General features: G+C 39.9%; 1 protein-coding gene across 12 annotated transcripts in view; it reads left to right on the top strand.

Annotated features, from left to right (window-relative positions):
* The window catches only part of RASGRP3 (RAS guanyl releasing protein 3), a 114,839-nt gene that overhangs the window by 75,266 nt on the left and 15,722 nt on the right, over nucleotides 1-23,851 (top strand). For 4 of the 12 annotated variants that reach the window (XM_081590224.1, XM_081590226.1, XM_081590225.1 and 1 more), the window contains exons 5-12: nucleotides 1,387-1,454; nucleotides 1,990-2,121; nucleotides 3,531-3,678; nucleotides 5,161-5,334; nucleotides 5,722-5,838; nucleotides 7,809-8,084; nucleotides 16,871-16,948; nucleotides 21,218-21,331. In XM_081590224.1, the coding sequence (XP_081446350.1) occupies nucleotides 1,450-1,454; nucleotides 1,990-2,121; nucleotides 3,531-3,678; nucleotides 5,161-5,334; nucleotides 5,722-5,838; nucleotides 7,809-8,084; nucleotides 16,871-16,948; nucleotides 21,218-21,331 (1,044 nt within the window). In that variant the 5' untranslated portion in view covers nucleotides 1,387-1,449. Of the gene's footprint in view, nucleotides 1-1,386; nucleotides 1,455-1,989; nucleotides 2,122-3,530; nucleotides 3,679-5,160; nucleotides 5,335-5,721; nucleotides 5,839-7,808; nucleotides 8,085-16,870; nucleotides 16,949-21,214; nucleotides 21,332-23,851 lie in introns of all 12 variants that reach the window. The other 8 variants (XM_081590219.1, XM_081590222.1, XM_081590223.1 and 5 more) reach the window with 5 other exon arrangements.

Raw genomic sequence — 23,851 nt, 5'->3', positions numbered from 1 at the left:
CATTGTCCCTTGCTGGTGAGACACAAGGAACATTCTAGCAGGTTTACTATAATCTGTTGATTGACATTAATTTTAGATCTTCTTCTGATACAACGGCAAAGGAAAAAACCACAGTTAGAAACCCCTTTCTATAATAAAGACTTTTAGCAATCCACCACTTTTGTGCATGGTACAATCCTAAAAGGTGGTTAAAAGCCAAATGACTGAAAAATGGCTACAAAATAGTCACATACTTATAAGGAGGTTTTAGTCCCTGAGATCTAACGTTTATTATATAATTGCTAACGTAGGTTCCTATAGTCTCTGCCTGCTGCAAGCCCAGGGGACCTGCAGATGAGTGAGAAGCCTCGCAGGGCAGGGAGAGCCTGAGAGGGAGTGGGGCCATTGAGTGTTATTAGGGCTAGCAGGGCTTCCATCTGCTTCCTTCAAGTTTCCTCCACTTTCTACTTCTTCACTCCATCATCAATCATCCCCCCAACCTCAGGCAGGGAGTGGGTGTTGGAGACGAGAAGGGGACATTCACCCTGAACAGAGGTCCCTGGAAATGAGCAATATCTTAGTACCTTGTGGTCCAAGGGTTCCGCGGGTCCTGCTCTTGAAAGGTGGTATGTAGAGAAGGATGGAGGGAACTATTTTAGTCTAGCCCCGTTCCCTCCTTAGGTTCCAAACACTGTCCACAAAATGTGCCCACAGACAGTATTCTCATCATCAGTATGTCCACTGCTATATGAAACACAAATAGAAAGGGATAGTTAGGCACAGTAAAGCTTAATATCTGAAAGTACAGATTGTATGAAAGTTGAAGCCACCTGTGAATTCACATTTCTCTAGATTTTCCTCCCTTTGGATTCCCTGCTCACTGCATATCCATGGTACCTGGCATATAGCATGAACTCAATAAATATTAGCTAAAAAGTATGAATAAATAGACTTGAGACTAAATAACTGTAAGATGTGTATATTAATATACCCCAAAATGACATTTTCAAATACTAAAGAAATTAGAGTACTTATATACACCATTAATCCTGCATACAAAATCTTTTTGGCTAAAATGGTGTTTCTATGTACTATTCATTTTAAATTATCTGTAGTTAGTAGTATATTTGTCATTACAGTTGACAGTCATCATTTGGTAAGTGCTCAGGAAGGTAAAATTCATTTTATAAGTGGCTTCTCTTCCAGACCAAAAAAATACATCTCAGAGCAATCATACATGGTGCTAGTTATTTAGCACTGATGTCATCAGCACCCACTTTTCTCCCATGAGAACATCCATGTCACCCTAACAGTATAGTCCTCTTCTAAGGAATTCATCTAAATTGATTAAACAGCCACAGATCTGTGCAAAGGAAACAATGCGCAAGGATTTTTTCCCTTAACTAGTGTACTTATCGAAATGCCAGTGGAGAAAGCTGTGATGAATTTCGATTAAAGATCTGCTACTTCATGAGGTACTTACAAATTTAATTGTCTTGTTTCTGGTTCTGGAATTATTGACAATTTTCTTTCCCCCAAACTACAGACCTAATCTGACAATAGAATTGGACTCAAGTCCCCCCTTTATTGATTTTATTAAAATTGGCTCTCCTCTGTTGCTGGGGGCATAGAATTTATCTTTCTTTTGGACTATCAAGCAGTGGTCAATGTAATTAGGGGATGAAAGCATCTCTGAGAAAGAGTGCATTCAGTTTTTTCTTCTCCCTCACTGTACACATCCCCACCTACTTGCTATGAGTTGGGAGAAGGGTTTCTTCTCAGCTGTGGTTCTAGAGAGAAAGAGACTCTCAAAGTAAGAGTGATGGACTTGGGTCCTTGATTAAAGCAGGGAAGAGCAAGACTCAATGCGATGGATGGGGGATAAGAGATTGCTAATGTGAGGTATGGTCTTAAAGCATTGTTAAATGTAATCTGTAAAGTGACACCATAGTTTCCATAGAGATCTAGCTTGAAATCTTCTGGTTGTCAAAAATATTTGATGTCTTTCAGGTACTGGATTGTGAAATTTCCTGCAGAGTTTAATTTGGACCTCGGTTTGATCCGTATGACTGAGGAATTCCGGGAAGTAGCTAGTCAACTAGGATACGAGAAACACACCAGCCTCATCGACATATCCAGCATGTAAGAATGGGGCAAGCTTCTTTCAAATATGATGAGTCTGCTTTTTGGAGGAGGGAGTAGTGATGATCCCACTTGACCTCCATCCATACGTGTTCAGAATCAAGGTGTCCTCCTTTGAGGAAAGCTTTGCTGCAAAGAGCACAGTCCTGTTGGACATAGTTTCTCTCTCCAAGCTTCAATTTCTGTGTTTGTGAAGTAGAAATTGTACCTTTCTCATGGGGTTATAATGAGTATCCAAGAAGTACATGAGATAATATGTGAAAGTATTTGACACGTAATAGATGCTCAGTACTTGGTTGCTGAGTCTAGTCTCCTATGCCCTTGCCACAGTGTTCTCTGGATCAGCAGCTCTGGAATTACCAGGGGGTGGGGGCTCAAGAGAAACATAGAATCCCATGCCCCACCCTAAAGCTGCAGAATTGGAAACTGCATTTTAATAAGATTCCCAAGTGATTCATATGCTCATTCAAATTTGAGATGCTCTGTACCATGGTGCTTCTCATGTCAGCCTGAGGCTGTGCAAATGTGGACCATAGCTGTGCCATGAACTGATTAGCTCAGTAGTTAGGAACTTGGTGCTAATTAGGCTAGCCTTTTATATTACTAGCTAACTTTACAGACAAAGCTATTTTACGGTTGTAAGTATTATTATCCATATTGAAAATATATATATACTTTTGTGTCCTAGGCATTCATACTCTAGTCTCCTTTCCTAAAATGCTTCTTCAAGAGTGATCCATGGTGAATAGTCCTGGAATTATTAGGGGTGTTGTTAAAAATATAGATTATTCAGCCCAACTCCTCTACTTACTAGCTATGTGAGCTTGGATAAATTTTTAACTTCTTTGTGCCTATATTTTCTCATTTATAAAATGGGAGTAATAATAATATTACCTGATAGAGTTGTGAAGATTTAATGAGTTAATACCTGTGATTATAGTGGTGCCTGGGACATCAAGCGTCTAATAAATGTTGATGTTAAAAAATAGATTATTCAGATTATTCACTCCTAGTAAATCAGAATGTCTGGTAGTGAGGCCCAAGCCTCTGTTTTATAACAAGCTTTTCAGATAACCCATATGTTGCTGACCATATGGATTTTGATGGTTTCTATGCCAACTATATATTGACAAAATCCCTCATGATTCAGACCTTACTGCTCACAAGAAAGACCAAGTAAGAGATTCTGGATGGATCCATGCAAACCAACCCTGTCTGGAGAAACAACTCGAAGTTTATGTCCTATTGGCAATGGGTCAGTGGGTTTCTCTTCAAACACAAAGGACAGGGCGTGTATTTTGCACAAGCCCCTGGAAGCAGGCCAAGAGTTACAGAGTCAGTAGGTTAATAACTTCCATTGAGTGAAATGGGCTTTCAGCACATTGACCAGACTTGCTCTTCTTTCATAGTCCTTCCTATGACTGGATGAGAAGAGTCACACAGAGAAAAAAAGTATCCAAGAAGGGAAAAGCCTGTCTGCTGTTCGACCATCTGGAGCCCATTGAATTGGCCGAGCACCTCACTTTTCTGGAGCATAAATCTTTTAGAAGGATCTCAGTAAGAACCTGGACATTTATTCTTCCAAGGATAACAACCTCCATGCCAACTTTCCCAAGAGCTGCATTTTCATACTCTGAAGTGTTGGCAGCCTCTGTCACTGTGCTCCTCTGGAAAAGTGCCCTTAATTCACAGGAACAATCCCTTTTAACCAAAGATAAATATTATCCTGTCTTTCTTTTATGGCTCAGGAGCTATATTTCTGTCGCTATTTTCAATGTCTCCTTTCATAGGATTAAAGCATGGTTTTCTAAATACTCGGTGGAGATTTAACCATTCAAGGTTTATTTAGCTCCATTGATGTCTCCCAAGTGAACACATTTGGCTGGGCCCTTCATTTGGGGGGAAGAAATATTTATTTAAGTTGGGATTTGTATAAATGCCTAATTATGGGTATAGGTTGAAATTAGGAACTGTAAGCTTTCTGAAGAATCTTAACATTAGGCTGTTTCTTTCTCAGGGATGGAGATTCTGGATTAATTTTTTCTTTCTTATTTTGTCTTGATAGAGTTCCTTCTCTATGACCCCTTTCTTCCTTTCGACTATGGTCTCTTCCTAGCCACCTACTCACTTATTCACTTTCCATTTGTTATATTATTTCCACAATTGTTCACAAGCAGACTTTGTCTCACCAAGCTTTGGGCATATCACTCCTTTTCCAAGATGCCAAAGAATGAATTACATTATTGCTTGCAAAGAAGAACATGAGGTCAGAAGTATGGATTTCTGAAAGACTGATTCTTTTCACTAAGTAATACTGCTTGGAGAGGACCTTTGGAGTCCCCACAGGCAGGCCATGAGAGGAAACCTCGTGCTCTGTTTATATGATGGGAGGCTCTTGTGTATTAATATCTGATGACTTCCATGCTGACTTCAAGAAAATGTGTCTGTTTTGCAAAAGAGTGGCCTTACTTCAATTACTATTTTTTTTCTCTTCTTTTCTTGAGAACAATTTTGCAAGCTTATTCTGACTTGAAATTATGATCTTTATGTTCATTTCCTCTTCTTTGATGCATGCCATTGTATCTCGAACTTGCCCAATCACTGGAATCACCAGTAGTGGTGAAAAATGGAGATTCTTAGATTATTCCTCTGGAACAGTGATCCTTTAGGTCTAACAAGTTTCCTGAAACCAGTGTTTTAGCAAATGCCCCATGTGGATATTAAGATCCAACAAATTTTGGACTCACTGGAATGTGACTTTGAGTCTTGCCCCTTGCTCTCCCCACCAACACTACGGTGTGTAATAAGTGTGTGTCTGTGTATGGGAGAGTGAAATGCAGTGAAATAGCATGTTAAAGGTACAGATATAGTCATTATTCATAGTATATTCATATGTGTAAGATGCCATTGTAAGTGTGAAATGAAAGAAATAGTGATGTTGTCGTGAAACATTGTCTCACCTCTTCCATGAAACATTCTAATTTATGATTTTTCAAAGACTCCATTATAACTCAGAGTCTCTGAATCTTCCTTTACTAGTTCACTGATTACCAAAGCTATGTCATCCATGGCTGCCTGGAGAATAACCCAACCTTGGAGAGATCTATTGCTTTATTTAATGGAATCTCTAAGTGGGTCCAGTTGATGGTTCTTAGCAAACCAACTCCGCAGCAAAGAGCAGAAGTCATCACAAAGTTTATCAATGTTGCCAAGGTATGTATGTCTGTTAATTAAACTGAGATTCTCAAAGGGTTGTAGACATTCATTCACTTGGTTAAGAAAAGTCATTGAAGAAATTTGGAGTTCACAATGTAGAAGGCAATTAAACTACCCATAAATGTCTAATGAACAAATGTACTTCTCTCATGCAAGAAGATTGCTTTTAATTGGCAACACTTGGAAGTATTTAATGTAGCTATTTTCTGTGAAAGGACTGATATATTTTTCTAGTGAGTTTCGTTTGTATTTCATTTTGAATTGATATTGTTTTTCCTACATCCTTGTTATTAAAATTGTGCATGACTTCATCTATACTGCAAAAAGGTGACAATAATTCAAAAATTGTTACAAAGTACTGAAGTTAACATTTTTTTATTGCAGAAGCTCCTTCAGCTCAAAAATTTTAACACCCTGATGGCAGTGGTGGGAGGCCTTAGTCATAGTTCCATTTCCCGGCTCAAAGAGACCCATTCTCATCTTTCTTCAGAAGTTACAAAGGTACAGTGAATCAGATCATAATCCCAAGTGAAAAATTTGCTTGGAAATTGTTTAGATGTAGGATGATCCTAACAAATGTCACTCAAAAGGGGAAAGTTTTCTCCTTAGACAATAGGAGGTTATAGCCATACCTCCTGGAAAAACAGAATAGAAGTGGCAGCAAGTGTTCCAATACAAATGCTTTTAAACCCCATTAACGTATTGTAGTTGTAAATATTAAAAAAATATGTATTTGGTGCTTACTATGTGATCAGTGTTGTGAAATACATGAAGGTTACAAGGCAAACAAGACAGATATCATTCCTATTATCCCCTCCTCAAATGAAATCATCGAACACCTGCTCTCTTCATAGCACTGGATTCAACATGGTGGAAGATACAAAAGAAGAGGGAGGGGACAGAAAGAAATCTTTTGTATAGAAAGCCTTCAGATTTATAGCTAAGTTTCCAGGAACAAAAATAATTTAAAGCAATGATTGTTTCCCAAACTGAACTTTTTCCAGACCACAATTAAATTTTTCCTTACTGAGCAAAAAAGAACATTTCATCCTAATAAAAAGATTTCTCTGTAAAAGTGTACTTTGCTATATCAGTAAGGACACTTTCAACTATAAGTTAAAACAAAATCTTGGAATTGCCTAAATAATAAGGAAATGGATTGTGTCACACACCTAGAAAGTCCAGAGGCAAGGCCAAGTCTATGCGTGGGCTGATCAGAACTCTGGCTCAATTGCTCTGAATTCCTCTGAGTGTGAGATTTTTGTGTTTGTTTTTCATCAAACTGATTTCCCTCCTGACTGGGTTGTCTGCGACAATGGAAAAATTTTGCTGTTTTGTTTATAAAAGTTGGAAGTAGGGAAAACCCCTCTTTAGCTTTGCCCCCATGGAATAAAGACCTTCTTTTTTTAGGTAGATTGGACCATCTCAAATCACATGCCCACTCCTGGGCTGATAACAGTATCCAGAGGAATACAACATGTTGATTGGCTTAACTCTGTATTCCTGAACCAATCATAAACCAGAGGGATGAAATTATGATGATGGTAGATCAGAACCTATGCTTGGACTTGGACATGGAAACAGCTCCATCCGAGACACATGGGAAAGAGAATACTAGTCAAAGTTAGAGTCTATTAGGAAGGTCTGGTTGCTGTTAGACAACCAACAATAACTTGTTCATATGAACAGGAGAATTTAAGCCACAGAAGCGCTGCTGACTGACCTCAAATACTGTACTCATTTCACGTATAATGGGGCTCATTATATGTTTTGTTTTCCTCTAGATTAGTACTGAATTTCCAGTAGAGAGCAAAACATATTTTAAATGTGAAGAATAAGAACTCAATGGAAAAAAAAAATTGAAAGAAAAAGAGAATTCAATGGAGTCTCATAGAGGCTTGGAACCACCAGTGTATATTGAAAAATTATTTATTCAGACTCCTCTTTCTTACAGAAAAAGAAAGCTAATGTCCCTAAAAGTGAAGTGACTTGCTTAAGGTCACCTTCTTACTTAGTGGCAGAGTCCAAAACCACAGCTATCTCACACATCAATATGACTGTTCCTGCCCCCATCCTGTCCCCTTCAAGTTATATCTCGAATGCAACTTTCTTGGAACTAGGAAATTTTAATATACTTCATATCTTAATATAATACATGCTTATTTTTTAGATTGTAATATTTCCATGAATTATTAAATACTTATATAATGATGCCATTTAACATCTCAACATCCCTAGTAGGTAGGCAGAGGTGTGGGCTATTTCTGTTTTGTAACAGAATGGAACAGGCTGTCCAATTCATAGTCAGGTTTTCTAGCTTTCTTTTTCCTAGTTAGTATCTCCCTGCATCAATGTTGGTGCAATCAATACTTCTCTTGGTAGCAGAGGAATTTCCTAGCCACACACTGTTGGGCCTGGGGATGGGCAGAAGGGAAGGTTGTTTGAAAATCTACTTTTCCATCTGTTCCCAGAACTGGAATGAAATGACGGAGCTGGTCTCCTCCAACGGCAATTACTGTAATTACCGCAAGGCTTTTGCCGACTGTGACGGCTTCAAAATCCCAATCCTTGGCGTCCACTTGAAAGACTTGATAGCAGTCCATGTCATTTTCCCAGACTGGACAGAGGAGAACAAAGTGAACATTGTGAAAATGCACCAGCTCTCCGTTACCCTGAGTGAACTGGTCTCCCTGCAGAATGCCTCTCACCACTTGGAACCCAACCTGGATTTGATCAACTTGCTCACAGTGAGTTCAACGGGCTGGAGCTTGTGCTCCAATAGGCTGGAGCTTGAACCTCACCTCCCAGGGGATGCGGGAAGATCCCTGCCAGCAGTTTACAGGGAGGGGAGGGGAGGGGTTGGATGCAGGGTCAATGGTTGGGAAGAAATCTCAAAGGAGGAAGGGTGAGGGAGCCGTACCTGTAACCTGCATAACTTCAGACTGTTAAATATGATCTCCAAGCGAAAAAAATTCTGTTTGCTTTGAGAGTCCCAGTCTCTGCCCCCACAGCTCTCGTTTCTGGAGTTCTTAGAGAGCCCCTCCAGCTCTGTCCTCAGTGCCTCACAATCCTGCATCACACTAATCTAATTCACCACCACCTTCCCTATGCCCTCAGCTCACTGGCTTCTCCGGATCCTCACCGCATTGCTGTAGCTGAAGCCTGGAATAAAGCAGGAACCTCCTCCCAGATCTCCCTGCCCCCACTCCCACCAACCTCCCCAAACCACCAGAGGCACTTCCCAGTCTGGCCCTGGAGGCCCTTCAGGACTTGTTTTCTGACTCTTAGTCTCTCCTCGTTTCTGATCACCGGATCCCTCATCACACCTGCCTTTGAGGAGTATGGGACTTACACTTTCCACCATTAATTGCTGCCTTTTATTTTCTGGCCATTGCATTTTCTTGGAAAATCCTTTCCTTACCCCTCCATTCTACCCCCCCTCCACCCCATGACTAGCTTGAATTTAAATGCCTCTCTCTTTATTTAAATACTCTCAGGGAGCATTCTGTTTCCCTCCAAAAAAGTAACGCATCTGTCACCTGTGTTGCCCTTGCACTTTGTACTTTCTTATCTATAGGCGTTACCACTTGACATTAGATTTTTTTTTCTGTCTACTTGCCTTATGCATCGCATGTCCCCAGCACCTTTCATAGTACCTGGCATATGCAGGGGCTCAACAGATGAACTGAATGCTATATTTAGGAATGATGTGGGTTGGAAGAAATTAACCCACTTCTCATCATTTTGGGCATTAGTGGCACACACAGTTAGCTGGTCTCTAGGTCCTAGCACTTTTAGATACACAGGTGTGTAGAAGAGAATATTTCCCATTGGCTGCTTCTTTGTCAGGGGGAAAAGAGGCATAAGCAAATTCTCTCAGCCTAGCTGAAACAAGTGGAGGAGTAACTTCCTTGTTTGGGTTTATGACACTGTAGCATTTGAAACTTGGCTGCAATACTGAATTAACTACTTCCTTCCAATGGCCATAGGAAATGAAAACAATGATCCCTCTGAAGCTCTGAAGGGCTAAATCCTCTAGGGCTGCTGCATTGGAATAAGAGTGTGGTTCCTAGACCTTCTCACCCACTGTTCCTAGAACACATAATTGTCTACCAAAGAGTTGACCCCCTAGATGTAGGCAATAATGGAAGCTGCCTTCTTCGTATAAAGCAGAAGTGGCTAACACACAGAAACACAAATCTCTTGGGGTTCAGATTGTGTGATAAATAATAAACACACAGACATTCTCACTGGGTGTGGGGGGAACCTCACAATCATCCAGGCACCTGCATTTATTAATCATTTGCCATGTAAATCTGTTTCTATGAATAAGTGACCAGAGTTGCAGCCCTAATCAGACTGTGTAAACCCACACACACAGGTGATGTCTGCAGACCAGTCTCAGGGTGTAGCCGAGGTTTTAGGTGTCTGTGTTTAGACTGTCTCCCTGAGGTGGAGGATAGCTTCACATAGCAGGTGCCTACACCTGGGCAGTTTCTCATCTGGAAAAAAGATAATGATAGAGTAGGGGAAATAGTTTTTAATCATAAATGCAGAGAAATCTTAAAGGATTTTGAATGAAATTTTGGAACGCCAATGGAAAATCTGAACTCCAGAAGTAAAAGCTAGGAAATAATTGGGTTTTGCTGAGAAGGAAAGAAAAAAGAAAAAACCTTGATCTCTAGCTATCTCTCTCTCTCAGAAATTGAAGGAAAATTTAGAGGCCACCAGGCATCATATTTAGTCAGAGCAGTGGTAGTAGAGTGTAGTATCTGGGCCAGAATCCCTGATGGGAGATATAGCTGTTAACATTGCCTCTGCAGTTTTTTAGCTTTGTCTCCTTGCTAACTGACTTTGGATTTTTTTTCCTAAAGAGTTTTGTGCTCATTTGTGAGATCTCACCCAGTTCTAAACTTCTGTGGTTCTAGATGTAAGGAATGGTGGAGCCTTGGGACTAAGGAACCAAGTGTCAGCCCAATCCTGTGGTTCCAGCCCAGCATGCATCAGGATAGCAGATTGCCAGAGATGAGCACAGTCATCAAGTCAGTTCCTACTTAAAGCCAAGAGCCTTACTCTCTCCCCACAACCAAGGAGAAAGTTCAGTGCATTCACTCTTCCTGGCCACAGGCAGATTAATGTCCTCAGAATGAGGGTGGAGGAGGCTCCCAGGAGGTGTTCACTGGAGCCCAGTGAACATTTCATGAACCACATACATGTTGGGGTGAGAACCATATGATTGATGGCAGCTGCCCAAATGCATATGAGGTCATTCCCAGGCACAGCATTGAAGGGGTGATTCTTTCTGCTCTAAGACTCTAGGTCAAGTTTCTGCCTGAAGTGACTGCTTCTAAATATGGCCCCTGGTGAGGAAGCTGATATCAATTGAGAGCTCCAAAAACAGGAAAATAAGAACTTTTAAGTTCGTCAACAATTACTATGTATTTGCCCGCTCTATGTACAGCAATGCTTGAACTTTCTGTAGTAATCAAATCCAGTTTTCACAGCACTTTTCACATACGTTGCCTCAGTAGATTCTCACATACACCCTGTGATGTAGCCTGGGCAGGTCAGAGGGTGTAACATCACCCCTACTCCTTCCTGTTTTAGAAATGAAGAAGCTGAGAGTCATAAAAGACAAAAAAGCTTGCAAATAACCAACTTCTGAATCCCCAGTTTGGTTGTTTCTCTCTCTCACGCTCTGATGGACATTTACTCAGTAATGTGGGAATATTGCTGATATTTGTTTTATTTTGCATCTTTGAAAATTAAATAATCTCTCTTTTCATGGATGTCAGTTGCGTCCGACTCTTTGTGACCCCATGGACTATACAGTCCGTGGAATTTTCCAGGCCAGAATAGTGGAGTAGGTAGACTTTCCCTTCTCCAGGGGGTCTTCCCAACCCAGGAATCGAACTGGGGTCTCCTGCATTGCAGGTGGATTCTTTACCACCTGAGCTATGGGGGAAGTGTGTAAAGAAAAAGTTAATTGCAAAACAAAATCTATGTGAGCAGGGACTCTGTTTGCCATTTTTTTATCGTAACCTTAGCCCCCCAAACAGCACTGGGCACATGAAGGAAAGGCAACCATACACCAAACTGCTGTGATTTAGGTTATTCCCTGTTTGAGGGAAGATCTGGAGAAGACCCTTTCTATTGTGATCCTAATGCATGTAACAGGAGCTTTCAGACTGAGGCTTCTTGTTTCATGGTACATGAAATAGTCTGATTTTTTTTCATAGTATTTTTAGATCTATCAGTTACGTTTACCATTCTGACTATATGCAAATAACTGGAAAGCCCCTGTATTTTTACAATTGAAGAAGAAGAAGAGGAGAAGAAGAAGAAGAGGAGGAGGAGGGAGAGGAAGAGGCAGAATTGTAAAAATTGTGAATGGAGACAATTTGATGATCAACTGTGTGTTGTTTTACAATTCTCCAGTCAAGGCAATGTCAGTCGTAAGATGCAGACTAAATCCACAGCCATCTCTGCTGATAGGCTTGGATGTAAAAGCAACAACCTGAAACATTGTCTCAAAACATTTTTCATTTTTTTTTAAATAAGTTTATTTATTTTAGTTGGGGGCTAATTACTTTACAATATTGTAATAGTTTTTGCCATACATTGACATGAATCAGCCATGGGTTTACATGTGTTCCCCATCCTGAACCCCCCTCCCACCTCCCTCCCCATCCCATCCCTCTGGGTCATCCCATTGCCCCAGCCCTGAGCATTTGTCTCATGCATTGAACCTGGAATGGTGTTCAGTTTCACATATGATAATATACATGTTTCAATGCTATTCTCCCAGAACGTATCACCCTCACCTTCTCCCTCAGAGTCCATAAGACTGTTCTATGCACCTGTGTCTCTTATTCTGTCTCGCATATAGGGTTATCGTTACCATTTTTCAAATTCCATATATATATATGCATTAGTATACTGTATTGGTGTTTTTCTTTCTGGCTTACCTCACTCTGTGTAATGGGCTCCAGTTTCATCCATCTCAATAGAACTGATTCAAATGTATTCTTTTTAATGGCTGAGTAATAGTCCATTGTGTATATGTACCACAGCTTCCTTATCCATTCGTCTGCTGATGGACATCTAGGTTGCTTCCATGTCCTGGCTATTGTAAACAGTGCTGCGATGAACATTGGGGTACATGTGTCTCTTTCAAGTCTGGTTTCCTCGGTGTGTATGCCCAGCAGTGGGATTGCTGGGTCATATGGCAGTTCTATTCCCAGTTTTTTAAGGGATCTCCACACTGTTCTCCATAGTGGCTGTACTAGTTTGCATTCCCACCAACAGTGTAAGAGGGTTCCCTTTTCTCCACACCCTCTCCAGCATTTATTGCTTGTAGACTTTTGGATAGCAGCCATTCTGACTGGTGTGAAATGGTACCTCATTGTGGTTTTGATTTGCATTTCTCTAATAATGAGTGATGTTGAGCATCTTTTCATGTGTTTGTTAGCCATCTGTATGTCTTCTTTGGAGAAATGTCTGTTTAGTTCTTTGGCCCATTTTTTGATTGGGTCGTTTATTTTTCTGGCATTCAGCTGCAGGTGTTGCTTGTATATTTTTGAGATTAATTGTTTGTCTGTTGCTTCGTTTGCTATTATTTTCTCCCATTCTGAAGGCTGTCTTTTCACCTTGCTTATAGTTTCCTTTGTTGTACAAAAGCTTTTAATTTTAATTAGGTCCCATTTGTTTATTTTTGCTTTTATTTCCAATATTCTGGGAGGTGGGTCATGGAGGATCCTGCTGTGATTTATGTTGAAACATTTTTCAGAAACAACCAAACTTAAAATGTTAGACACAAATAAACATTTTTGAAATCCCATTGACAAGCTGCCTCTATTATTAAAAAGGTGTGTAGGAAGTAGAACAGGGCCATAATGCCCAGAGGAGATCCAAGAAAGCAAGTAAGATTGTGACTGGGAAAGAAGAGAGATGGCAGGACTGACCCAGATGGCAGCTCTGTATTCATGGTTGAACACTGTGGCATTTGGCTGCTATATTGATTGGAAGCCAAACCCTGCAGTTCCCTTCTGTGTGACCTTCTAAAACAAACTGCAGTGGACATATACTAGCTTGTTTAATCTTCCCAACAATCCTGGGAGGGAACTATTATTAATTCCCATTTTACAGATTGAGATAGATTCTAAAGGCTAAAAAACTAACACAACATTGTTAATCAGCTATACTCCAGTAAAAAAAAAAATTTTTTTTTGAAGAAGGTTAATAATTCACTTAGGTTCATACTGCCACTAATAAATGGAAAGCAAACCTTGGAAGGAGACCAAAACATTTCCATCATGGAGTCAGGTATCTGTCCATTTGACACAAGAAAATCCCCAAGGATGTTCTATATCTTTTGAAAGAGCATCTCCCCTACTTGGTGTGTGGCATATTTAGGTTTTTGGTTGGATGTTCTTGCACTGCCATCTTCTCTTCTCCAGCAGATGCCAGTGCCATCATTAGAGGAGGAGTCAGGAGGACAGGAACATACTCACCAAAGCCCAGGTTAACTGCTAATATCGAGTAATTCAGAAGGAAGAAGTCACTCAGTTTTCTAGGTAGCATTCACAATGCAAGGTAGCAAACTAGGACAGGGGTTATGGGGGTAGAAAAGACAGGTATACTCTTTGCTTTCATGAGGCTTGGAGATCAGCAGAGTCTTCTATTGTGGAATTTACAAAATGGTCAGCGGCTTTTCATGGCAGATGTGCTTTATTTGACCCACAAGGAATCATAATTTTTTTTTTATTATTAGATGCCAGTGCTTAAAACGGGAGTATTTCATATAACAGTTGTGATTTATGACTTCTTTTGATAAATTGGAAGATGTGGCAATTGTTGTCAGACTGATGACAATTTGCCTTAGCTGAGTAGTGGCTGTCTCCCATTCATCAGAGTTCACACCCGCCCCCTTGCTTCCCTAACCCAGAGATCCAGTGTCAAATTCCACTTATCAGCAGAAATTTTTCTTATTGTTAGGCTAAGAGGAAAGATCCCCAAGTTAATCACATTGCAAAACTCTTTTGCCAAATACTCCGTTGTACCAATGTCTCTATCACAATCTCCCTTTCACGCATCTTCTTTCACTCCATTATATAGTAGGCTGGCTCCTAAAAGTATTTGTTTGTGACATGGGGCTAGTTCCTCTCCAGCAAAAAGTCAGGGTGCCTGGAGGTAGAAGTGACCACTCTTCAGGGGAAGATGAATACAGTGTGCATTCTTTGTGAGCAGGATTTTCCTAATCTGAAATGATACTGGGGTAATTTTGTAGTAAAGTCAATTGTCAATTTTATTATGCTCAGAAAAAACCTTTGGATGGCAAAGTCTAGGTAAAGCAATACATGATCAGATGTGTGAAATTCTTAACTTAAATGTTATGTTTAGTAGGTAGAATAGTGACTAGAATGGTCCTCACCATGTATTAGGTGGCCGATAAATATTTGTTCAATGAACGATGCAAGAATGCTGTTTTATAATGCCAGCTTCTTCTTTTTTTAAAATGAGATAAAACATAAAGATAAATTCTTCAAAGATATCCTTTGCCTCTGAGTTTTCTCTTGCTTCCTTCTTCTTTTTCTTCCCTCTCATTCCATACCCGTACACATTAAGCCTTTATCTAATTTATCTAAGCCTTTTTTTAATTGAGTTTTTAAAGTTTGAATTTTTTCCTAAGTATAAAACTATTTAACTTTTTTGGCTGTGTAGGGTCTTAGTCGTGGCACTTTGTGGGGGTGGACTCTTTGTGGCTCGTGGGCTTCATTACCCCAACCAAAGATCGAACCTGTGTCCCCTACATTGGAATGTGGATTCTTAACAACTGGACTACCAGGGAAGTCCCTAAGGTTTTATTTTTAGATGAAATATATTAAAGGAAAATTTTCATGCTTAAGTGGTCAGAGAAAGGATAGGGAACATGGTTCTCTTCCCTGATAATACTATGGTATGATTCACCTTACCAGTGAAGGGCATGTATGGCAATTATCCAGGCTTACTTAAGTCTTATGAATTCTGTTTTAGGTGAATGAGACCATGCATTTTGAGGTTTTATAGATTTTATCCATACTCTTCAGTCTTGGTGTATGTTGTCATCCTTACCTACCCTGTTTTTTTTTCTCTGTATTTTTCTAAGTCTTCCCAGGAAGGTCCCAGTTTACAAATTCCTCTATGAATCCATTCTGATCTTTTCAGTCTTCAGTGGTCCCTCCACACAATAATAAGAGTAGTTTTAGTAGCTGTAACAATAACAATGACAGCAACAACATCTGATTATATTTCCTGAGATTTCACTGTGTACCAGGCCCTGTGTGAAGTCCTTTACATGCAGTATTTCATTTGATCCTGAAAAAATCCAATTAGATAAGGAATTTTTGTGATCGTTCCCATTTTACAGAAGTGGAAACTGAGTGTCAGAGAGAAAATAACTGGCTCAAGGTCACAGAGTTAACCAGAGACAGGCTTAGAATTTGAGCTCAGGTCTCCAAAACCTCTCTGCCATGCTTATACACGCTGCGCTATGAAAAGTTCCTACAGCACTCAGTGTGGGACAGCTTCCTCGCATTTAGCTTGTGTTGCCTTTTGTTGACATGAATATATATTTTTGTGTTCAGGTCCTATTTATTCAAATAAATGTGTCAGGTCCTTGAGGGCAGAAATCACTTTATACCATTTTGTATCATCAGAACCTAGCACAATGATTGGAAATAATAGAAATCTTTTAATTCCTCCTTTATTTCTACAGTTCTCTAATCAAACCTCTAAGACAGCACTGATTCCATTCCCAAGTCTTATTTTATGCACTTGTCCTATTCCATAACATCAAGGATTCCTGATCTCTGGCTCTTAGGAGCTTGGTTCTTAGGAGCTGCTCAATAATTATTGAGAAATTGAGTCAATGGTTCTTTTTTATTTTTTAATAAATTTATTTATTTTAGTTGGGGGCTAATTACTTTACAATATTGTAATAGTTTTTGCCATACATTGACATGAATCAGCCATGGGTTTACATGTGTTCCCCTTCCTGGACCCCCCACCCACCTCCCTCCCCATCCCATCCCTCTGGGTCATCCCATTGCCCCGGCCCTGAGCCCTTGTCTCATGCATCGAACATGGAATGGTGTTCTGTTTCACATACGATAATATACATGTTTCAATGCTATTCCCCCAGAACGTCCCACCCTCACCTTCTCCCTCAGAGTCCATAAAATTGTTCTATGCATCTGTGTCTCTTATTCTGTCTCGCATATAGGGTTATATGGCTCTTAGGAGCTTGGTTCTTAGGAGCTGCTCAATAATTATTGAGAAATTGAGTCAATGGTTCTTTTATGCTGATGACCGCACTAGGTTTAACTTTTTCCTTTTTGAAATTTCATTTTCCGCCTCTGCATGCTATCTTTTTAGTGTTCTACATTCAGTTCACTACATTGGCCCCAAGCATTTGGTTTGAAGAAATTTCAGCAATGTAAATAAGTAAATAAATAATTCAGCATTCTGATTTATCCCTTCTAATTTGTTGTAGCTTTCTCTGGACCTCTATCACACAGAAGATGATATTTACAAACTATCACTGGTTCTGGAGCCTAGAAACTCTAAATCGGTAGGTATTGCTTTCTCTCTAAGGATTAGTGACAAACACCATTATTTGTCATTTACAATAATTGCCCATTACAATAGTGCTATGTGGTCTAAAGATTAAGGAATTAAAAAAATCTATATTCTCATCTTACCAGTGGAACAGCTTAGCCTTGACAGATAATTATCTCTTCACTTCACAGGCTAACAAAGAAGAACATCATTTCCAATTACTCTGTTTTATTCTTGATCTTCCATGTTCCCTCCGAGAACTACCTACATACAGGGCTAAAAAAAAAGAAGCGGTAACAATAACTCGTCTTAATGTTAAAGATCATTCTGACCCTTCCAGGCTTTCTTTTAATCCTATTCAACATAAAATTAGATTTAATAAATTTTAAATACACTAATCATAATTCACAAATTTCTCTACTAATGATTGACCCAACTCAGAATTTCAATATCTCATTTGGATGGAGCCTCACTTAATTGACTCTTAGTAAAGAAACATTATACAATGAGTTGAAGAAATTGTATTACTGAGTGTACACTGCTCATTACTTTTAGCAAGTAGACTGTAGCTCAGATATGTTTTACACTAGGAAGAAAAATATCAGGATGAATATGAAATTTACAATAAGGATGAGGTTTGCATGATGAAGAAAAAATTTCTGTCTGTTTCTTATATATATCCTGAGATCAGTTTTCTTACAAATGTCTCATTCATTACCTCCATTCCAGTTGAGTTCTGTGGTGTGTTGCCAGCAACTCTAGGCTCTAAGTCTGTCCATCTATTAATACCCACTACAATTCTGAACCATTGAACTGAAAGAGGCAGAATGACTGTGAATGCTGTTCACAGCGAAGGCCAGGTGGGAAAGCATAAACTTGAGTCTGAGTCAGTTGACCTAGTAGCATCTGTTATTAAAATAATAAGTGGTGTTTCCATCACTATGTTGCCCTCCCTGCCAGTCCCAAGAGGCTCATCTTCTGGGGACACTGCAGAACGCAGCCTTATGGGAAGACACAGCACAGACGAAGGGAGGGGTTAGGGCCAGACTCTTCAAAATTAGCATGCTAAAGAGAGCTAGAAAGAAAGGTGGGCTTCCCAGGTGGTGCAGTGGTAAAGAATCTGCCTGCCAATTCAGGAGACGGAGGTTTGATCCCTAGGTTGGGAAGATCCCCTAGAATAAGAAATGACAGCCCACTCCAGTGCTCTTGCCTGGAAAATCCCATGGACAGAGGAGACCGGTGGGCTACAGTCCATGGGGTCACAAAGAGTCGGATGCAACTGAGCACAAATACAAGCAAGAAAGAAAAGTAATGTTACTGAAAAAAGGGAATTCGTAAGCTTCTCTTTCATTCCATAGCTCCGGTGTGATGAAGCTGTCCTGTACATGCGCACACAGAATTGCTGCCTCCTGACACCTTCCTTTATCTGTAACCAGGCATCTTAATTGCTGTCTGTTGGTTGTTGAATGCCTGGCAGGTCATAATGTGTATGCTATCTCATTGACTCTGTTAAGGAAACAGAGTCTAGTGAGCATAGGTATCTTCGACAGACACACAGCCAGTAAGTGGGAGAATTTGGATTCCTCTTGGGACTGTCTGGCTTCATCACCTGTGCTTTTTCCTATGATGCTTCCCATCATTTCTACACCATCTCTTGTTCAGAAACTGGGTAGGAATGACCATGTTGGCATACATGCCTGATTTATGCCCTTTAGATTTACTTTATTTTCAGTGTCAAGTTTTGCCAATTTTAGGAGATATTTCCATAGAATATAAAAAAGAAATCTTTAAAAAGTATTTATTTATTTGATTGCACCAGGTCCTAGTTGTAGCAGATGGGATCTTTAGTTGCAGCACATGGGATATAGTTCCCTGACCAGGAATCGAACCTGGGCCCCCTACATTTGAAGCATGGAGTCAGCATGGGACCACCAGGGAAGTCCCAAAAGAGTTTTTATCTCTTATCAAAGCAGAAGCTTTTGAAGACCTTTCCAAGTGCTAAAATCCTGTTGTTGTTTAGTCGCTCAGTCATGTCCTACTCTTTTGTGACCCCATGGACTGTAGCCCACCAGGCTCTTCTGTCCATAGGATTCTCCAGGTAAGTATACCGGAGCAGGTTGCTATTTCCTTCTCCAGGGGAATCTTCCTGACCCAGGGATCGGACCCATGTCTTCTGCATTGACAGGCATATTCTTTACCACTGAGCCACCAGGCAAGCCCCCTCAAATGAAAACTCTATGAAAACACATTTCCCAATCCCTTTCTGTCTCTTCTCTAAGTGGAATGTCATCCTATTTTGTATTTAGTGTTTTATGCGTGTTGGGAACTACAGAACAATTTCCAGTCAGGATTATTACTGAGAGCCTGTGGCTTTAGCGTGCTTATGGCTGGAGCTGGCCGACCTCCCCTACTTAGTCTCAGAGCCTCTCGACCTTTTTCTGCTCACAGTGGCATCTCTGTGCCTCCCTATTTTTTGTGTTTTACTTTGTGTCTCAGTTTTTTCATGCTACCTCTAGGTCAAAAGAAATACCTAATATTTCTACTTACAGAATAGTTAGGTCCAAGCAACTAAATATGTATAAATACTGATATCCTAATGACTTAATACCCGCTTGAAAAATACACACTGAAAAAGATATTATTTTTATTTCATTCTTAAATAACCATAAATACTAATGTGTGTTAGGCATTGCACAATTTCTTAAATGTTGAAATCATATTGATACCATATCCTTGTGAAGCTGTCCCCCTTATCGCTTGTTCCAGATTGATTTTTTGCTTCACAAGGATATGATATCATTGGTAGAAACATAGCATGATTTAATGGGTGAACTTTGTAGTTTGGGTGGAGTCCAACAAATATTGAGTATAGCTATATTTCTCTTGGAAGTTTGAAATATCTTCTGGTATCCCTCTGAGTTTATGATAGTGCTTTGAGGAGAGGGGGGTACTTTACCAAGTACCAAGGGAACCAAGGGTTTAGTCCTTTGTCATATCAGCAAGATGAAAGACTTGACCGAAAGAGCCGAGATGGGAGAGTGTGTGTGTGTGTGTGTGTGTGTGTCAGAGAGAGACTGTGTGAAAGGGTGACCATATTCAGATGGCAGATATTTTTTGTTTTATTTGTAGCCCACGGGATATCAGAAACACCCACCTCACTACATTAGTAGAGGCATAAATCCGTATAGTTACACCTCAGCTCCCCTTGCAAAAATGTTTATTCCAAACTCAGTGTCCAATTAAAAAAAAATCTGCTAATACATGTTTGTATGTAGGCACCAGAAAAAATATTTCATTGTGTGAGAGTCCAAGGGAGAGGACGCAACGTGCACAGCACTCTTGGCTGGTCTCCTGATAGGACTGTGTTTTGTGCTTGTGTCGTATAAACGTGTTATGCCTTATTGCCACCATCTTCTCACATTCTTAAGTGAAAATATCTTGCAAGAACGTAGTAACACCTGTGGAGAAAACAAGTTGCACTGAAAAGGGCTCAAGGGAGCTAGCGATTATTCAAACCATCAAGAAGTGATTAAGCATATTGAGAGAGATGCTAGCAAGATGACATAAACTTGGCTGTGCACTGCTGCCTGCTTGCTGCACACACCTAATTTATCACTACCACTGAGTATTACAGAATTAGATAACTGGTGTTTCATAGGCTTTCTATTATACAAAAAAAAACCTGTATGGAGTGTTATAGAGATGTTTACCAGTGTTTTAGTATTATTTAGGGAACTTGGATAAGATTTTTGGATTAGCTGGATGAGCAATGTTTTTTCCCACCTAAAATAATGCAATCTAGGCTCCTGCTAAACAAAACGCACTATCCAAATATGTATTTGGTTACAGTTTAGATTCTACGACAAAATATTCCATTAACAACATTTTCATTGATGTTTGTTTTAAAAACATGTAAGTGCTACACAAATATAATTTTCTACTGATGTGAACATGCAAAACTTACATGTCTTTCTCAGTGTCCCTGGTCCAAATTGCTCAAAGTCCCAGATAAAGTTGAAAAATGTGTGTGTTTTCCACATGTAAAATAGATAGCTAGTGGGAAGCTGCTGTCTAGCACAGGAAATTTAGCTTGATCCTCTGTGATGACCTAGAGGGGTGGGCTGAAGGTGAAAAGTGGGAGGGAGCCACAAGAAGGAGGGGATATATGTATACATATAGCTGATTCACGTTGTTGTACAGCAGAAACTAACACAAAAGCAATCATACTCCAATTTAAAAAATCAAAAAACTTTTTTTAAATGTGTATGTTTTCTGTCAGCAGCCTACCTCCCCTACGACGCCCACCAAGCCTGTGGTGCCCCTGGAGTGGGCCTCAGGAGTGATGCCGAAGCCAGATCCTACAGTCATCAACAAGCACATAAGGAAATTAGTTGAGGTAAGTGAGCACTAGGAGGCCCCTTTCTCTTTCCAGAATGTTCTCTGGTACCAGCCTAGGTTTCAGCTGGAGTCCATTAAAACAGCCCTCTGGCAGGTAGGAGAAATTCAACAGACATTTAGCTCTGTCTGGCCATGGCTTCTGGGGGAAGAATCTCTCTGGAAGGTCCCCTTTCCCCTTTCTGTACGTTCTCACTTGTCCGAATACTCACAGCTACTTAGAATTCCTGTCTTCCCCAGGCATTTGACACATTTGTCATTGCCCCTGAAACCCAAAGGATTGTTTGAAGGTTAGAATCTACTCATTAAAAATCCACATTGGGGGACTTCCTGGTGGTCCAGCGGTTAAGAATCCACCTTCCAATGCAGGGGATGTGGGTTCAATCCCTGGTGGGGGCATTAAATATCCCCCAGGCCACAGGGCAGTTAAGCCTGTGAGCTGCACCGTCTAAGCCCATGTGCCACAATGAAGACCCAATGCAGTCAAAAAACAAACAAGAAACAACCCACGTGGATCATAATAAAATACTTGATAAATTGGTTACCTGAGGGTAAGAGGAAAATCCTGCAAGTTAAATAGTTTCTTCAGCATTGTGTGTTTGGAGGTCTGTGACACAGCAGCACAATACCATTTAGGTCAGAAACATCACTTAATGAAAGGCAAGATGATGTCAGAGTTCTCCATGTAAAAAAAGAGCAGATGCACCAATGTGGGAAAGATGGAAATATCTCAGGCGCTAGAAATTGTGATTATTGATTACACATCTACCTTCAAGGATCAGTATATCCTCAGGTGCAATAGAAACAAGTCTTTGGTGTATAACGTACTCTTTGCTGGGAAAGAATGTTTATAGAAAAAGAATGTTCTACATCTTGGATCATCCACAAAACCATGAGGTGCTGATAGAAAAGTTTCATGGAGCATGTGAGGCAAAAATGGAGGAAAGGGTAAGGGAAGATGATGAGAAAGCCACAAGGTCCAGTGGGGACCATATGATGATGTGGTAGTGACAGACCCCACTTGGAGCCAGGGAAAGTGGGCAGAGGATCCAGGGACATGGAATTGTGGCTCAGGAAAGTCTAGAATCAGGAAATAAAAGAAGTATTCTCTCTCCTGCTCTTATGTCTACTTTTCTCCACATGCTCACTCCATTCTCTGCAGACAGGCCTTCTTGGCTCCACATGCGGAGTGTATTTTGCCCCTCAGCACTTTATCTCTTTTCTCTAATTCCAATTCCATGGGGGAAGGTTGACCCAGTTTTGATAGGTTGAGTACCACTAATTTAATCATATAAATGACTGGGTTTTACTTGAGTTTCCATAATGAGTTTTATTCCACAAAAAATCTTATACTCTCGGTATAAATATGGGTATTAAATGATAAATTGTAAGCACTCCATAATAGCTAAATTTTAAGCAGTTTTGATTTGGATAAGTATTGAAAGTGAAACTTACAATAAAAGTTCAGTTATCTATGGATAAACTTTATAATGAGTGCCAAACAGTCATATTTTAATGAAGTAATTTGTTCATTTATTCATTGCCTACTTCCCCAAATACTCCTGAAGCAGCCTACAACCTAAGGCAATACAGATAAAATATAATAGAAACCACAAGGGAAAGAGAGAGAGATTCATTACAGCTAGACTCTAAGTCAAGTATTTGCATACATGTGTTTGCAGGGAGAACTCACAAATTTTTTTAAAATCCAGTTTAGCAGAGGGCAATAGAAAATTCTTTTTTATTTTTATCTGATTATAAAGAAAGCCAGGGAAATTCCACTGGAAGTCCAGTGGTCGGGACTCAGCACTCTCACTGGCCCTGGTTCAGTCCCTGGCTGGGGAATTAAGATCTCACAAGCCATGCAGTGAGGCCAAAAAAAAAAAAAAAAAGCCAGAAACACTGTGAATATTAATGCATTACATAAAACGTAGAAAGTTTTACTTTCAGGTCTTGGTGTTTCTTCTGCCTAGGGATAATCACTGATAACTTGTAGATGATCTTGTATGACTTTATTCTACTTCTTCCATACATACACACATGCGTGCACATATATACATGTGTATCCTTGAGCAAACTTGTTTAAGAATTCTGAATTCTTACATATATATAGACCTGTTTCTAGACTGTACTGTCTCTACTAAGTTATAATACCATGTTGTTTTAGCTAATGTAGCTTTGATTTCTGATAAGGTACACTGTCTCTCATTACTCCTCATTTTTTTATTTGAAGTATAATTGACCTTCTAGGTGTTCTAGGTATTTGACATTTCTACACATTATAAAATGATCACCATAATAAGTCTGGTTACCCACTGTCACAATACAATGATATTAAAATATTATTGACTGTATTCCCCAAGCTGTGCTTTCCATCCCATGTCATTTGTAACTGGAAGTTTTCACCTCTTAATTTCTCTTGCCTATTCTTTCATCCGCCCCCTCTCCTCACCTCTGGCAACCACCTGTTTGTTCTCTGTATCTATGAGTCTATTTCTGTTTTATTTTGTTTGTTCATTTG

The sequence above is a fragment of the Giraffa tippelskirchi genome, chromosome 4 (assembly GCF_054371585.1).
Source record: "Giraffa tippelskirchi isolate mGirTip1 chromosome 4, T2T-mGirTip1v1.2.pri, whole genome shotgun sequence".
Taxonomy (NCBI): Eukaryota; Metazoa; Chordata; class Mammalia; order Artiodactyla; family Giraffidae; genus Giraffa; species Giraffa tippelskirchi.
Note: the sequence above shows the minus strand (reverse complement) of the source record. Positions and strands in the feature narration are given on the sequence as shown.